General features: G+C 35.5%; 1 protein-coding gene across 1 annotated transcript; it reads right to left on the bottom strand.

Annotated features, from left to right (window-relative positions):
- Nucleotides 1–1,035: 1,035 nt before the first annotated feature.
- Nucleotides 1,036–5,784, bottom strand: LOC110869483 (organelle RRM domain-containing protein 1, chloroplastic-like). The gene is made up of 13 exons (XM_022118737.2): nucleotides 5,339–5,784; nucleotides 5,147–5,213; nucleotides 4,754–4,817; nucleotides 4,583–4,648; nucleotides 3,951–4,053; nucleotides 3,766–3,863; nucleotides 3,618–3,683; nucleotides 2,963–3,039; nucleotides 2,638–2,795; nucleotides 2,415–2,486; nucleotides 2,145–2,209; nucleotides 1,991–2,056; nucleotides 1,036–1,118 (listed from the first exon to the last, which is right to left on the bottom strand). The coding sequence occupies exons 4-10, from the start codon at nucleotides 4,632–4,634 to the stop codon at nucleotides 2,465–2,467; spliced, it is 576 nt and encodes a 191-aa protein (XP_021974429.1). The 5' UTR covers nucleotides 4,635–4,648; nucleotides 4,754–4,817; nucleotides 5,147–5,213; nucleotides 5,339–5,784; the 3' UTR covers nucleotides 1,036–1,118; nucleotides 1,991–2,056; nucleotides 2,145–2,209; nucleotides 2,415–2,464.
- Between the last annotated feature and the right edge of the window lie 10,854 nt (nucleotides 5,785–16,638).

Raw genomic sequence — 16,638 nt, 5'->3', positions numbered from 1 at the left:
AACACTAATTTTCAAAGATTATAAAATTAATTGTTGGATTGTACTTGTTTTATACATTCACCAGACCGATTGGTAGTACGATATAGCGCTATAGGATTTGACACCCCATTCCTGTTGTATGGAATGTTAGAAACCGATTTTTGTCCAAATAGGGATTGCCTTTGTGGTATTTCTATAGTCTCTAAGGTGTATTTTGATACACTAAGGTTTGAATGAATTCTAAATCACATTTTTGTTGTATATTTTGTTATACTCCCAAAGGTATAGTTTGATATACTCTCATGTGTGATATTGTACAAAACAACATATATTTTGTTAATTACTGAAACACAGTTTGATATCTAATTTACAAAACCAAAGCATAGTTTAATATGTTATTAATAAACAAAAGTATACTTTTGATATACTACTGAAAACTATTATTTTGACAACTGAAGTATATTTAATATACTATCTGTTTAACTATTTTGGAACTAAAATATATTTTAATATATTACTTATTCGACTTCCTTAAAACCAAAGTATATTTTTATATATACTACAAACCTTTTTATCAAAACATTGTTTTACAAACAACATATTTTATACAAACTCATTTTACTTAGTTATTTATTTATGCATCTTTCTTTGATATCATCTGATTTCTTATCACTTGTTATATGATTTATAAAGAAAACATTTTTAAGTTCATGACTGTTTTTTTTTTAAACATTCTTTTAAACTTACAGGTCATGAATCATGCATTAATAAAACCTATGTATCTCACAGGCATTTTTATGCTGACGTACCTATTTTTACACATGTTTCATGTGCTGCTATGTGATGATTGTTGATACATGCTATACATAGGATGGACTCGTGCCTTAGCGACTTTAAAACTTGAAAGACAATAATTGTATTTGTTTGATTTGTAGTAAAAAAATGTGTTCAATAATTCAATAAAACAAAATTATTTAATCCATCGTTATGAAACAATGATTCTGTTACGACACTCGACGTTTCCGCCACGATTTGTTGTTTTTCGTGGTCGGGGTGTGACACTTACGCTTCTTTTTCTTCTTATGCTTCGGTGGCTGCAGAACCACTTTAATGGCTGCATCAAAAATAGCCTTCACGTTCTGCAACAATAATAGCAAGATTTTGGTTAAGATCAAGGTTGAATTTTTCTCAGAATAAAAATACACATCACATCCCTATGAAAACTGAAAGCTAAAGTAACAATTTGTTAGAAGGTCAAGGATTATTACTTCTATTACTGTCAAAACCACTGTTTTCAAAAAGTCTGTTTGACCAAAGTCAAACCACTGTTTGCAAAACTATGATTCTTAGTGGTTCAAAAGTCTGTCTTGACCAAAGTCTGTTTGACCAAAGTCAAACCACTATTTGACCAAAGTCAAACCATTGTTTGCAAAAAAAAAAAGCAACTACTTTTTGTCCACAAAACAATGTTTTAACCCAACAGTGGTTTCAAACATCTGTTTTTATCCATCTGTTGAGGAAAGTCAATAGATGCATCAACCACTGTATCAACAGATGTATCAACAACAGTGGTTTTTAATTTGTCCCTCGATATGTTACCACTCAAAATGGAAAAAATAACCATACAATGAAAACTATAAGGTCTTCTTCGATTTTCAAATGCTCACCAAAAATCACATTACTTCCTCATCTAGAAGTCGTAATTTTTAGGGTAACATGGACCTAACTTTCTGTATTATCTTGCCATCAATAGATGTGTGACATTTGACAAATTGTCAAAGTATTAAGTCAAATACTGTAAACTTATGAGATATTTGAAGTGTATCAACATCTAGTGGCATGTATAAACACAGATGCATGTATACTGGCCGTTTACAACTTATACTCGAAACTTTTTTTGTTAAAGTTGTAAGTTCAAATACGCAGGGGCGCCAAATAGCTTCTTCAACAAATTTCATGGAATGAAGAAAATGTACTAATATAAATATGATATGAATAAATAAAACATCACCTGCTGTTTTTTTTAACTACACTCTATATACGCAGGGACGCCAATTAGCTTCTTCAGTTCCTCTCCCTACACAAGTATAAAACAAATGTCAAATCTAATTATTACTGGTAATTTTCCTTTAAAAAATAAAGATTGAAATGGGAGTAGAGGGTACCTGAGCCATTGTGATTGGAACTGCACCAGGATGGTCAGTTAAGAATTGTTTATCATCCCGAAGATCTACAAAATATTAATTTTCCAAGTCATTTTCATTCATGTGCCTCGTATTTAAATGGTAAAGACAGCCAGAAAGACAGTTAATTGTATTTGTACTTATTATTTTTTGATGTTCAACTATAAAATGTTCGCACGCCAAAAGTTTAAAAATACAGGAAACTCAACAGAAATTTGAAACATAACAATAAAAACGAAAAAAGAGAAGTACCGTCCACCCTGCATACTGTAATGTCGGGTATTCTTTCTTGATTTTGGATTTCACATGGATGCCACGGTCTGCCTGCGTATATTGTGACATAAGTACATAACCATAAGTTATTCTTCAAACCATGACAATCACTTTCGAAACACATTTCCAAACACCTACTTAACATTTTAAGTTTAAACTGATTCCTAAATCATCTATCAATCTTCAAATTATATATGTTTACCACATTTTCTTCTGCTGCAATGCAGCTTGAGCCGCATAACTCCACCACAGTATAGGACCCTCAGTGACCGACACCGTATGCCTCAAATGTGACACCTCAACATATGTCTTATATTTTGATATGACCTCAAGGAGTCGAATCCAGTCATGATACTGAGCCTATAAGCATTTTTTTTAAATTCAATCAATCAAAATACTCCATCTAATAAACATAAAAGAGAGAACCAAGAAAAAACTTCAAACAAAAATGTATATGATGCTAGTTTCAACTATCAATATACATACAAAATGTATTCGATGATGTGTAAGTTAAAAGACTTGCTTACAGTTGTATCTTCCATGGTTGATGTGGAATAAATCCACTTGATTGGAAAGTTTCTTCTGGACGTTTCTTTCAGAATACCTGTAACAAAAATATAAGAACTTCACATTACAATTATGCCAATAGAGCAATTATGGAAAGTAGCTATGGCTGGACATGTGAAAATAGCCCAGATTTATATGGAAAGCATGATATGGTGAAGTAATTGTATCAAAATTCGTAGAGAATGACTGGTGACTTCTGGACACATCAGAATCGGGCCGATGTTCTTGTCAAATCCGTAGAGTCTAATCTATTTGGTAAGCGTCGAAAATCTCATTGCATTTAAAAATAGTGTGATACCCTTGTGTATTCGTTAGGACTTTGGAGTTGAATAAATAGATATATGGCCTAAATATTTGTTGCATACTTTTGTTTCGTTTGTTTTTAAAGCTTTTCTCAGCAAGTCACCATTATATCTAATATTTTCCATTACAAATTGTGACCGACCGCCCAGAACTTGCCATAAACGGGCATGTACTCGGACTGTTGGCTCGAAAACCTTATGCGTTTGATGCAGAAGCACCTAATGTAATCAGGAGATTGAAATGTTGGTGTAAGAATCTCCTTTTCTTGTATTCTCTTCTTGTTACGTCTAAGATATTAGCATATTAAGATACCTCCGTAATCTTTATAATCTGAATAGACATTTTCATCTGGCGTAACAGATATAACACCAGGAACACCTGCAGCAGGCTTCCGATTTAAAAAACTATACAGCCAAAAATGGTAAATATTAAAATCGTAAAAGATTAAAATATAAATTACCGACTAATTCCTTTACGCAGTCATCATCTAGTTCACAACAGAATCCACAATCTGGTGGCCATGAAATGTGATACATACACATTTGGGTATCCTTCTCGCTATTTAAAGAAGATAAAATCAAATATTCATTAAGAGAGAATAGAAGAAAAAAAAAGTTTTTAGTATACAATCACAAAGTCACATACTTCCCCAAAACCTTGGTTAGCAACTCGGTGTAATAATCAACTACTTGTGCCCTGATGACTCTGGCATTTTCATCTGGCGTAACATATATAACACCAGGAACACCTGCAGTAGGCTTCCGATTTAAAAAGCTACACAGCCAAAAATGATAAATATTAAAATCGTAAAAGATCAAATGTAGAATAATCTTAGAGGGATTTCTACGTATATAACTATTGACATTGCAAACTGAGGTTAAGGCCATGGGGTATGGGGCTTGGGTTGGGGGAAAACGCCCAAGCCACCACCCCGGGTGGGCTTGGGTTGGGGCGTGGCCCTTGGGGCTTGGGTTTCAAGCCAGGCGTGGGGCGGGGGAGCAAGCTGACATGGCGGACTGTGAATGGTTATAAATATATATATATATATATTTATATATATATATATATATATTAAAAGAAAAGAAAGCTGAACCCAAGCCCCACCATACCCCCTTCAAAGTGGGTTGAAGACTTGAGTTTTGAATTTCCACGTGTCAACCAATGCCCCAACCCAAGCCCCACCATACCCCATGGTCTAAATTAAAGACAATACAATATGAATGAAGAATTGAAAAAACCGAGTTACCATTTCGGCAAATAGCAGGAGTTAACCGTACCTTCAACAAATGAAGCCCATTTTCGCCAATTAAACTTCTTTGATTCACACATTTCAAGTCAAAAATCTGGAGAAAACAGTTTTAAGAAATAAGACAGAGAGTGTAAGAAGCTTAAATGTTAAAGAAAGGTTTAGACTGTTTGTTCGTTTAGTAACGATGAAGGATGCTTACTTTCTTTTCTTCATATATCTAAAAGTTCTTGAACAAGTAGGTTGTAGCAATATAAAGAAAGGTTCTGCAGAAAAAAGAGATATAATCACAATACTTAAGAAAGTCAAACTTAGTATCAAATTATAATATAGATCTACATCTCCCCTTTCAAACTTTTACATTCCAAACATAAATAATTAAATAATTGTTGAAATCAGTTCATTCAGCCAAACATAAACCCAAAATTCATCTGTAGGCCGGCCTACATTTCAAATGTAGAATAATCTTAGAGGGATTTCTACATATATAACTAATTACATTGCAAACTGAGGTTAAATTAAAGACAATACAATATGAATGAAGAATTGAAAAAACCGAGTTACCACTTCGGCAAATAGCAGGAGTTAACCGTACCTTCAACAAATGAAGCCCATTTTTCCCCAATTAAACTTCTTTGATTCACACGTTTCAAGTCAAAAATCTGGAGAAAACAGTTTTAAGAAATAAGACAGAGAGTGTAGCAGGAGGTACAAAGCATTTGAATCCATGAAATTAGGGCATATACTTATTACAAATTGATAATATATAATTACTGTATAAACTCACCTTCACGATCAAGAAATTAGGGCAGATTATACAGAGCATTTAAATCCATGAAAGAAATTAGGGCAGATTGTATAGAGCATTTGAATCCATGACATTCTCTTTGAAGAGTTCCCATTCCTTTCCGGTTTCTTGTTTGGCGGCGACTGAGAAGTGATGAGTTTCTTCAAGAGCTTCAAAAGTTATGCTTTTTGCATAAGATTCAGTCATATGGAAGAGATTTAGGGCAAACTTCACTATTTATATACATCAATATGTAACTGATAAATATAAATCTCTTAGTAATAAACTAATAATCAACACATATGAACTGAATAATTAAGCACACGATGGTTTGGTCTGGATTTGAGAGAAAGAAAGTGAGTTTCAGAGAGAGAGAGAGAGAGAGAGAGAGAGAGAGAGAGAGAGAGAGAGAGAGAGAGAGAGAGAGAGAGAGAGAGAGAGAGAGAGAGAGAGAGAGAGAGAGAGAGAGAGAGATGAGAGAGAAATGGATTGAATTTTGAAAGGGAAGCTCAGATTTTGAATTTTTGATTAGTGAACTCAGTTTATACATGTATATGTTTTGAATTTTGAATCTGGAGCCAAGATTTTGAATATGGGCAGTGTTTTTGATTGCAGAGGTTTGAATTTACAACATAGGTTGAATTTTGGAGATGGACAGTGGTTTGATGGCAGATGTTTGAATTTTTAAATGTATTTTAAACTAAGCTTTATGGTGTCACTATGCTCCCTCTATGGCTGCCACCTCATCGTTGATGACATAAGAAAAGCATTGTTGGACAACCTTTCTGGCTGACACATCAGCTTTTCTTATGTCATTTGGATTTCTCCTTTTATAGAAAGTATAGATATTAATTATTATTTGTATAGATATAAATAATAATTATCTATAATTAGGTAGAAGAAATCTTTTTATTTTAATTATTATTTGTATAGATATAAATAATAATTATCTATAATTAGGTAGAAGAAATTAACTAAATAATATTTCATAAGAGATTATCTATAATTAATTAGAAGATATTAAACTAAATGATAATTATCCATAGAGTAGATGGCCTAATATAATGACAAGTGTCCCAAATATGGTTTCTTTTATTATATAGTACTAGCGGTAAGACCCGTGTGCAAACACGGGTCGTTTTTTAGAAAACCATGCATAACACATATTGATAGAAAGTATAGATAGGTGTATAGATATTGTAATTTTTAGTTTAAGGCTAGTAGTGATACCCATGTGTAATTTTTAGTTTAAGGATAGGTACTGTTTTCCACCAAGAAATCAAGATTAGAATTAAAACTCATATAAGTTGCATATGAATCGATGTAATTAAATTACGAATGATGGTAAGTAACTGAGAGAACATGATAAAAAAATTACATCTTTAAGAACCTCGTGTATTGTATGGTTAAGTAAATTTAATTTTATATATTAAATAATGAAAAAAAATTACATTTTTAAGAACCTCTTGTATTGTATGGGTTGAGTACATCTAATTTTATATACCAATCAATAAAAAGTTATATCTTGTTATATCTTTATAAACCATGTGTATTATAAAGCCTTTGTACTAAACTGACAAAATGACCCAAACCACAGGGACTAAAATGACATTTAACTCTTTACATTATATTAATTTATATTTAATGTACGTCTTTTGTTAATTTCAAGATAAATTATTTTGAAATCTAATAAATATTTCAAAAGACTATATTATCTTCTATACGAATTGTTTAAATTTATGTTAAATTTTATTTTATAATTACCTTCTAATTAATATTAATTATAATTAAGTATGGGATAAAGATGAGAAAACTAAAAATTAGATGGTTCCAATGAATGACATGTGTCACCTCATTGGTTTCTTTTATTATATGGTACTAGCGGTAAGACCCGTGTGCAAACACGGGTCGTTTCTTAGAAAACCATGCATAACAAATATAAATGATGAATATAGTTATATCTATATAGACTTATAAATAAAATAAATATATAAGTCAGTCGGTAGATACTTAAAGTTTAGAGTATAAAAACTTAAAGTTTAGATTGTGTTGAGTCTTGTTTTTCTGCCATAAGTGTCTGAAGAACTATTTTCATGATGTATTCTTCTTTAGCCTTGTCTTCTTTTATTAATTCATCCATCTGCTTTTGTTTCCTTCTTTGATAAAGGATGGTAGCATGTGGAGCAGTGGGTCTCCTGATTGACAATTTTTGTTGTTTGACTGGAACCACTGCTTCCGGATAGTCAGGCTTTTTAGGAGCAGTGGGATCTCTCTTCCTTAACTCTTCCAACCTTTTGTAGGTAGCTAACACCTTTTCTTCTGACCACCTTGTAATCTGGTTCCTGGACCCATAATCAGCAGTTATCAGCTCTTCTTTCATTCTTTTCAGTTTCAAGGCCCTTTCTGGTACATTTTTCTTGTAATTGGCCCAGACTGGAGGAGTTTGCTTTACCTTGTCTTGAATCATCTTTTGAATTCTGGCTATCTCCTTTTGCAGTTCACCGATGGTCCATTCTTTGTATTGATACTTTTCTGCCCTGTACTTCTTGTATGCCATGATGTATTCAAGGTAGTCATTTCTCATGCTTTCATCATCTTTTTCTGATAATTTCTGACAAAGGAATTTTGAGAACTGCTCTAAAGTTCTAACTTTGGTGAGCAGGTATTGCAAATTTCTTTGAATCTCTTTGTCAGACTTTCCATCTGTGTCTCTTTTAGATATATCCTCTGCTTGTTGGGCCTTTATTCTGAGATATTCTTCTATATTTCTTGGCAAAGGATAACCTTGAACAGATGGGAGTTTCCTCTTTTCAGGGTTATCTTTAGAGTAGAAGGATTTGATTTCCTCCCTGACTGCTGGAAGATCTAGAGGATATTATACTCCTGCAGGGACAATGGCAGTGTTTTGATTGAAGGCTTGAACTGAAGATAATGGAACAAGGTTTGGAATGGTGACAAGGGACAGTGGTTGTGTAGATGTTACAGTTGGGGAAGTGTCATCTTCCAGTACAATGTTTGTTATCCTTCTCCTTTTGTGCTTTGGAGAAGTTGGTGGTGTATTTGTGGGTTGAGTGGCAGTGATTGAAGTAATGGGTATCTGACTAACAGCTGTTGAAACAACTGGTGTTTCAACCACTGTTGTCACTACAACAGTTGATATGTCAACTGTTGTCATCTACTTTTTGGCAGGTGGTTTTTGTGGTGGTGATATTGTTTTTGGTATGGCAGTGGATTGAATGTGGGTTGATGTAGTAATGATGGCAGCTGTTGGGATAACATATGTTGAAACCACTGAAGTACCAACAACTGTTGATACAACAGGTGTTTTAACATCTGTTGGTTTGGAGGTTTGATAAGAGGAACTTTTGGGGATTTGAGGAGTTTGTTTGGTGGTTTTGGAAGGTATGGTTTTGGGTTGGCTTACTTTTCTGGTAGGCTATCTTCTTTTAGGTTTAGAAGTACCCTGGTCTTCTTTTTCCATCAAAACTTTCTTCCCCTGAGCAAGCCCTTTTCACTCTTTTATTTCCATTGACTCTTTCATATTTTCTTTTAGTTCAGCAAATACATTTTGAGTCTCATCAACTTTTTTAGAACCATCTGGCCTTGGGATTTCTACCACAAGTTTGGACATTGGATCTGGTGGCATGTTTAAACCATCTTCTTTTCCCTTTAGTTTTCTCCCCCTTTTTGGCATCATCAGGATTTTCAACATAGATGATTGAAGGCGGAGCAGTGCCAGTGGTTTGAAGCAGATGAGCTTTAATGGCTTTGATATCTGCTTGAGTATCTTTGTTCCTAGCTTCCATGACATTTCTGACCATTTGAAGTTGAACTTCATGCTGTTGATCTGCATATTATCTTTGTTTGTGAAGCAGAGGTTGAAGCAGATGCCATAGCTCAGCAGGGGATGGAGCAGATGTTGCAGATGGTGTAGCAGTGGGTGTAGCCTTTTGAGCTTGTAATAACTGTTGTAACATAGTTTTGATTTCTGCAACAGATGTGTCAAGTTTATCAACCCTCTCGGCAATTCTTTGTATTTTAAACCATCACCCAAGTTAATGGGATTATCTGATTTCCCACCAGCGGTGGTTGTATAAGTGGTTGACTTAGGAAAAGTGTCCCAAAAATCATCCACTGATGCCCCTTGTTCTCGGTACTGGTGTAACACCCCGAAAATATAAACTTTATATTAGAATTATAAAGTACTGTATAAAATAAACAAGAATAAGCTAACTAGGAAATAAATAACCCAGTTAGTTATGAGTCTTGTGATAACATGTAAGTGGGTTAAAATACCGAAAATAAGAACCAAGTGATTGTTGAGGGACTAAACTTGTTAAATTAGAAATTTAAACAATAAAACAAATTAAATCACACCAAACACACAAACAGGAGTGTGTCTGGTCGATCCAAACTCAGGGGCGACATAAGGGTTCCCCACAAACCCTAGTTCATACAGCTTTACCTTAAATTGAAGGTTCTAATCAGCTCTAAATCAATTTTCAAGCACAAATTCGTGATCATCTCGTTGAAGGGATCATAAGGTATGCTAAATTATGTTGTTTTGATTCAACTCAGATTCCAAGTATATTATAAAAATCGAAAATTGGAGCTTGATTAGGGATGTTTAGATGAAGCTTGTAATAAAAACAAGTTTAGATGTAAACCCTAGCTAATAATTTGTGAAATTGGTGCTCAAACTATGAATATTCATGTTTACCCATGTAGGTGTTAAATGGGTTTTTCTCATTAATAGGGAATCTTAATAATGAAATCAGAAAAACTGATGTTAGTGGTTTGCATGAAGCAAATCTGATAATAGTATACATGCTAGAAGTAAAGAATTTGCAAAAGATACAAAAGTTCGGCTAAATAGTTGAGACATGAACTTGATAATGGTTATTTAAAAACCACGCTTTTAAAGTGTTTGTTAAAATGCTTAAGAGAAAGCTGACATTGCAAATTGGAGATAAAAACGCATATTTGAACGATATAGCAAATTTAGCGTGAAATGTTGTGAAAGAGTTCTAAATAATAATTGATTGAACTCTATAGGAAAGGAATCCGGATCGTCAAGTGGACAAGCCGGTGAAGACACGCGTTTGAAAGGAGCGCTTTAAAGGTACGTGACTTGTCGTCTCGTTACACTTATGTAGATAGACCTAGTTGTAGATATGTTTAATATTGATATAGTGAAAATGATGGCGTTTGGAATGCCAATGAATGATGTAACTCACTCAACAAACCAAACGGGTCAAATATTAGTTGAATTGGTAGTGTTTTAAATGACTCAAACATCATTCATTAAATTGGGTTATAAAGCGCAAACCATGGAATGGAAGCGATACGATAAGGTTGACAAGCCCGGGAATGGGTAATTATGGTTAGAGACCAACATTGATGAATTATGTAAGTATGTAACCGTAGTATCATTACATTATGTTTATTTATTAATTCTAACTTGTCGCAAACGAAATTAGCGCAAATTGCAAACTCATTACGTCACTGAAGTGACGAAGCTTGTTGGTGCATAATGTCTAAAGCCTGCGTCTTAGTCTTAATTGTTGAATGTATAGAGTCTAGATGTGTTAATTATATATTTTATAGGGGTTAAATATGTAATTTTGGGTTTGTAATGTTGAGGTTCCGCTTATATGGACATGGTCATAAAAGCGAAACCCCAAGCTTAAGGTTTCGCTCATACGTACATGTCCATAAGAGCGGAACTACTTCCCCTATAAATACCCAAGTTGTTTTCTCATTTTGTACGTCGATGTCACCCGTGTAGCCGAACTGCTGCTCGTGTATTTTGTGAAGATTGAATGAGAAAACTGTGTTAAAGTGTATATCATCTGTTTCTACTCATTTCTGCTTTGATTCATTCCGATTTTGTATTTCCGCTGCGTTTTCGGTAGTTGCTAGCTTGAATTGACTCAATTGACTGTCAAATACGGTCCTACAATTGGTATCAGAGCCAGTTGTGAGCTAGTTGACCCGAATCAAAGCCTTTTTCAAGCACATTTTGAGTTTCAGACCTTTCCGACGGACAAAATGGACTGAGATTTGAGTATATAGTGTAAAACTGATTAATAACAACCCTTGAGAAATTCAAACCTAAAAACAACTTAAAAGTGACATAAAATGGCTCGAAAATAGGTTTCGCTTATCTGTCATCTTAGAGGTTTCGCTTTTACGGCATATGTTTGTCAGAGGTTTTGCTCGAGAGGTTTCGCTTTTAGTGTCATTATCAGGGGTTTTTGCTCGAATGGTTCCGCTCTTAGTGACATTTTTGGAGGTTTCGCTCCTAAGGTTTCACTCATATTGACATTTCAGGGGTTTCGCTCGTAGTTTTCGCTCCAAGTGTCATTTAGTGGTTCCGCTCTTAGTGTTATAAGTAGTTTCACTCATTTGTCAAGTTACAGGTTTCGCTTATCGGGTCACAAACAGGTTTCGCTCATTAGTACACTTAGTGTCTGGTTTCGCTTATTTGACCTGTTTTAGTGTAAAAATCGTATTTTGAGCGGTTAGTCCATTTCGTACGTGATCAAGTGTAGGAAACTCAGTCTGTGTGAAAAGTTTTTCGAGTAAAACAATCTGTTAATCAAAAAGTTAAACATTTTTGAACATTTGTCACTAAAATGGAACATCAAGATTTTTATAACTTGTTTGCGGGGAGTGGTACGGCTACGCCAAGTCCGACAAGTATAGTGAAGAACGTTAACATGGAAAACGAGACGGGGACGATGCAAAAGTCTCCGAAGCTTATGAGTTTGGATGAATATGCGGGTTGGTCAGGCCGTTTCAAAAACTGGGTGCAAGCTAATCACTTCGAAAAAAGGTTTAAAATAGAAAAGAAGTATGTACCACCAGTTAATGGAATGGGATTGGAAAAGGGCATCGGGAGTTTGACAGAATTTGAACAAATTGATTTCAAGGCTGAAAAGAAGATGGTGAGCATTTTGCAACAGGCCATCAAGGAAGATATCCTCGTTCTGCTACAACATGAAGACAATGCTCAGTCAATGTGGCAAGCGTTGCAGCTGAAATTCCAAAGCAGTGTTTCAATGATTAAGAGCAAGAAAGCCTTAATCAAAAAGGAATTTGATATCTTTACTGGGATTAAAGGCGAGACAACAAAGCAGTTAATCGAACGATACTGTCATCTTGTGGTCGAAATGAAACGTTTGGAAATTAAAAAGACAAATGAAGAATGGATTGATAAGTTGTGTGATGCTCTTCCGTATGATGAGTGGGGCACGTATCTAACGTTGCTAAAGAACAATTCTGATTTTGTGAATCTCAACCTCAGCTCATTCATCGAGAAGATTGAAGCTCACGAGCTGGAATTGCTGAAAATCAAGAAAATGAACTCAGCAAGTGTGCAGCAGGATGTATCGTTGTATTACAAAGGCAACCCTACAGTTTCAACCAATCAAAGTCCAAAAATACATACAGGGTTCAGTGCTGATAACACTTCAAGTGTTTCTTCAAACACTCCGCAATCTGGCAATTCGTCACCATTTGCGAACTTTGAATCGAATGTCAAAACTCAGGAACAGCCTTCACCTCAAAGCTCAACAGGATCAAATCATCAGGCGTACGTTTCTGGGGTTCAGTGCAACATTGCGGTAAACATAAAGAATGGAAACGAGATAACTGAAATAGCCGCAAAATAGCACATAGCAATGCTTGCTTCCGTTCTTGAGGCTTATGAGGGCTTAGTAGCAGGGAGGATCGGTAATCCTGACATGACGAAGGAGGATTACGACCAAATCGATCCCGAAGAGCTTGAATTAATTGACATCAAGTGGTGTATGGCGAGTTTGGTGTGTAGGGCTCAACGTTTCATGGAAATTACAGGCAGGAACAGTCTATCAGGCCCAGATCAAAAGTTAGGGTTTGATAAGTCGAAAGTTACGTGCTTTAAATGTAAAGAACGCGGTCACTTCAAACGAGAATGTCCCAATCGTGAAGTAAACAATCATCAAAACCCGTTCACCAACGACTACTACAGGCAAGCGATATATCACTGACCAAATCAACAGCCAACTGTTCATAGGCCACAGATTGAGAATAAACCAGAAAAGGCACTGATCGTGAATCAAGACGACGAGAAGGTAGCTGCAGGTTTCAGTTGGGATAAATATATCCCCGGTAGCGATGGACAGGAAATGATGGCTGAAGTTGTTGAAATTTCTGAGACAATGAATGGATCAGAAGTTGTTGTTGAAGAGGTTGCTGCTGATAATGAAGTCGATGTTGAAGAAATAGCTGCTGAAGTGTATTACTACCAGTCAGCACAGGAGGATTTGATATATACTATAAAATCAATATTGCCTCCTAATGTGTTTGAATCTTTTGCAGGATATTTCGAGGAACCAAAGACTGGATCATGCCCAAGGTTTGAAGAGAAGAAAGAAGTCGTTGAAGAGTTGATAGATGCATCAAAAGAGATAACTGGAGAAGTTTTGAAAGACATAGCTAACAAAGCCTTAATGGGAAAACTCAGAGAGGTAGATTCAGAATCCGAGGAGTCAAAGTCTGTCAATAGTGTGTCTGTTAAACGAGAGGAATCTGGAATTCAGGAGATCAAATCAGTCAAACTGTCTGAGTCTGAGTCAAACAATGTCGGTAAAACTGTGTGTGTAGAGCAGGTTGTTGAAAAGGTTGTTTCAATCTCTGAAACACCATGCAAACAGTGTTTAGAACCATGCACGGAGTGTCTTGAAAAAGACACTAAGTATCAAGAATTGAAACACCATGCTGATATGATTAAGTTTGACCTAGGCCAAGTTAAAGAAGCGTACGATACTCTTAAAAGGTCAATCAAGATGATACAAAAAGAAAGTGTCGAAAATTATAAAGCTACAAAATTGGCTAAAGCAACATTATTTGATAAACAACAAGAAGTCAATTTTCATTTAGACACAATCGCATCGCTTAAAAAAGAACTCGAATTGGTTAAAATTGAAAACGATCGGATTGATAAGAAGTTAATGAGTTATGTGGCTTCTTCGTACGTTCTTGATCAGATTGTTCCCCAACAGCTACATATGGCACCAGTCTTTAAAAGCGTTCCACCCCCAATGTGGAATCATTACACACAGAAGTATCCAGATGGGGTGGAAGCGGCTTTGAATCTCAAATTGAGAACGATAGAAGATGAGTTGCCTGAGACCATAGATGTCACATTTTCCCCATCCGATACCGACAACGAATCTCAGGTTATCAAAAATGTTGTCGATCAGGTGTTGGATGAGGAGAGTGAGAAATCTGAAAAGGCTCATTCTGAGAAGGCTGTCAGTGATTCTGAAGATGAAGGAAATTTCTTAGATCGATATGTACCGAAATCAGAAAAGAGTGTGAATGAAGATCCGATCATGGTGGTATACACTATGGTTGGAACTGACAAACTTTATTCCGACTTCGAGTACCCGCTTCAGAATGTGAAGATCGAAAATGTCGAAAAAGTGTTTAAACTGGTTGAATTGAACCTAAACGAAGTTAATAACAATGAATTCTTTTCAAAAACCAAAAAGTCGTTTGTTACTTCACGTCCCACAAGTTCGGAAAAGAAAGATGGGGTTGGTAATGGTCATAACAAGAAAAACAATCTTAAAAACAAAGGAATCGGATTTGAAAAGAAATCGGCTAAGCAGGTGTTTAAGCCGAAAGAGAAGATAAATGATGTGTTTGTCGCTGGTCCAAGTGTTGACGATGAGAAAGATTATATTTTCAGTCAAAAGGCTGTGGACGATTTCAATGCAGCAAAGAAGTTGAAAGAAGAGTCAGTCAAATCTACTTTTGTTGAGTATGACAAAAGGGTGTGTTACCGCTGCAATGAGATCGGCCACATGGCAAACAGTGTCAGAAAGTGATTGAGAAACCTGTTGTTGTAAAACCGGTTCAAAAACAAAGTGTTCAAAAACAAACTGTTTCAAAACCAAGTGTTCAAAAACAAGCTGTTTCTAAACCAACTGTTCAAAAGTCAAACATTCACAAACCACGACCTAAATCTCTGACTGACACAAAAGGCAAAAAGCCGATGGTTTCTCCGATCCGTATTTTGAAAAGAGGTGAATCTTTGAAACCGAAATCGATTTTCGAGATTGGCGAATCCTCTAAGACTTGAAAGACTTCGAAGATTTACCCTAAGACAAAAATTTTCGAAAACCAATCTTGGATCGCAAAGTCAAAACCATCTGTTGAGGTTAAAAAGATGGAACATGCTTTGAAAATTGAATCAAATGTTGTTAAAGACGACGTTGTTGAGTTTGAATTTGAGCTTCACAAATTTCTTTCAGAATTTCCCACAATTAACAATAAAATAAAACAAAATGTGAAAGAAGAGGTTCCAAATGTCACATTTGATTTTCCGAAAACAAATGAAAAATGTGATGTTGTGTTCGGAAATGTGTCGGAAGTAAAGAAATCATGGGCTTCATTGTTTGAATAAATTTGTTTTGATGTGATTGTTGCAGGGGCTGCCCAAGTCGATACTATCAAAGTGGATTATGGATAGTGGTGCTTCAAGGCATATGACTGGGACGCTTGCTCTGCTCTATGATGTCAAATCCATAAACGGAAGCTATGTTGGATTTGTTGGGAATCAAGGTGGAAGGATCGTTGGTCAAGGGACGCTGTCAAATGGAGTAATTTCGTTCGACAAAGTGAACTACATAGTAGAGCTAACGAACAATTTACTCAGTATCTCGCAAATCTGTGATAAAGTATTTAGTGTACACTTTACTAAAACTGAATGTGTTGTGTTGAAACCAGGGTTTAAAATCCCTGATGAGATGGTGCTGTTGCGCGCTCCGCGGGAAAATGATCTTTATATTTTGGATATGAGCATCGCAACGCCAACAACTCATCAAAAACAGTGTTTTGTGTCTAAAACGAAAGCGACAGAAAAAGATTCGATAATGTGGCATCGAAAGATGGGCCACATTCATGTTTGCAAAATGAACTTTTTAGTACACAATGATTTAGTTGATGGTGTTAATCTAAAGAATTTTCACTTGAATGATGATTGTATAGCGTGCAAGAAAGGAAAGCAGAATCGAAAGTCACACCCATTAAAGATGATGAATACAATCAGGTTACCTCTTGAGAGATTGCACATGGGTCTCTTCGGGCCTGTCAACGTAAAGAGCATCATCGGAGATTTATATTTCTTGGTGGTGACTGATGACTTTACGAGATTTTCTTGGGTAGTGTGCTTGGAACAAAAAGATCAAACTTTTGAGTCATTGATGGTGCTTTTCAAGAAAATGGAAACGGTGTACAAACTGCCAATC

This window comes from Helianthus annuus, chromosome 1, assembly GCF_002127325.2.
Source record: "Helianthus annuus cultivar XRQ/B chromosome 1, HanXRQr2.0-SUNRISE, whole genome shotgun sequence".
In the NCBI taxonomy this organism is placed as follows: domain Eukaryota; kingdom Viridiplantae; phylum Streptophyta; class Magnoliopsida; order Asterales; family Asteraceae; genus Helianthus; species Helianthus annuus.
The sequence above is the reverse complement of the archived record's forward strand: the minus strand, read 5'-3'. Positions and strand labels throughout refer to the sequence as shown.

Excerpts from the sequence above, each read along its gene's own strand:
- LOC110869483 (XM_022118737.2), bottom strand. The coding sequence starts at position 4,634 with ATGTGTGAATCAAAGAAGTTTAATTGGCGAAAATGGGCTTCATTTGTT. Across the intron at positions 3,684-3,765 it reads CTGCGTAAAGGAATTAGTCG|GTGTTCCTGGTGTTATATCT; the intron begins GTAATTTATATT and ends AGCCTGCTGCAG. Across the intron at positions 3,040-3,617 it reads AGATTATAAAGATTACGGAG|GTATTCTGAAAGAAACGTCC; the intron begins GTATCTTAATAT and ends TTTTTGTTACAG.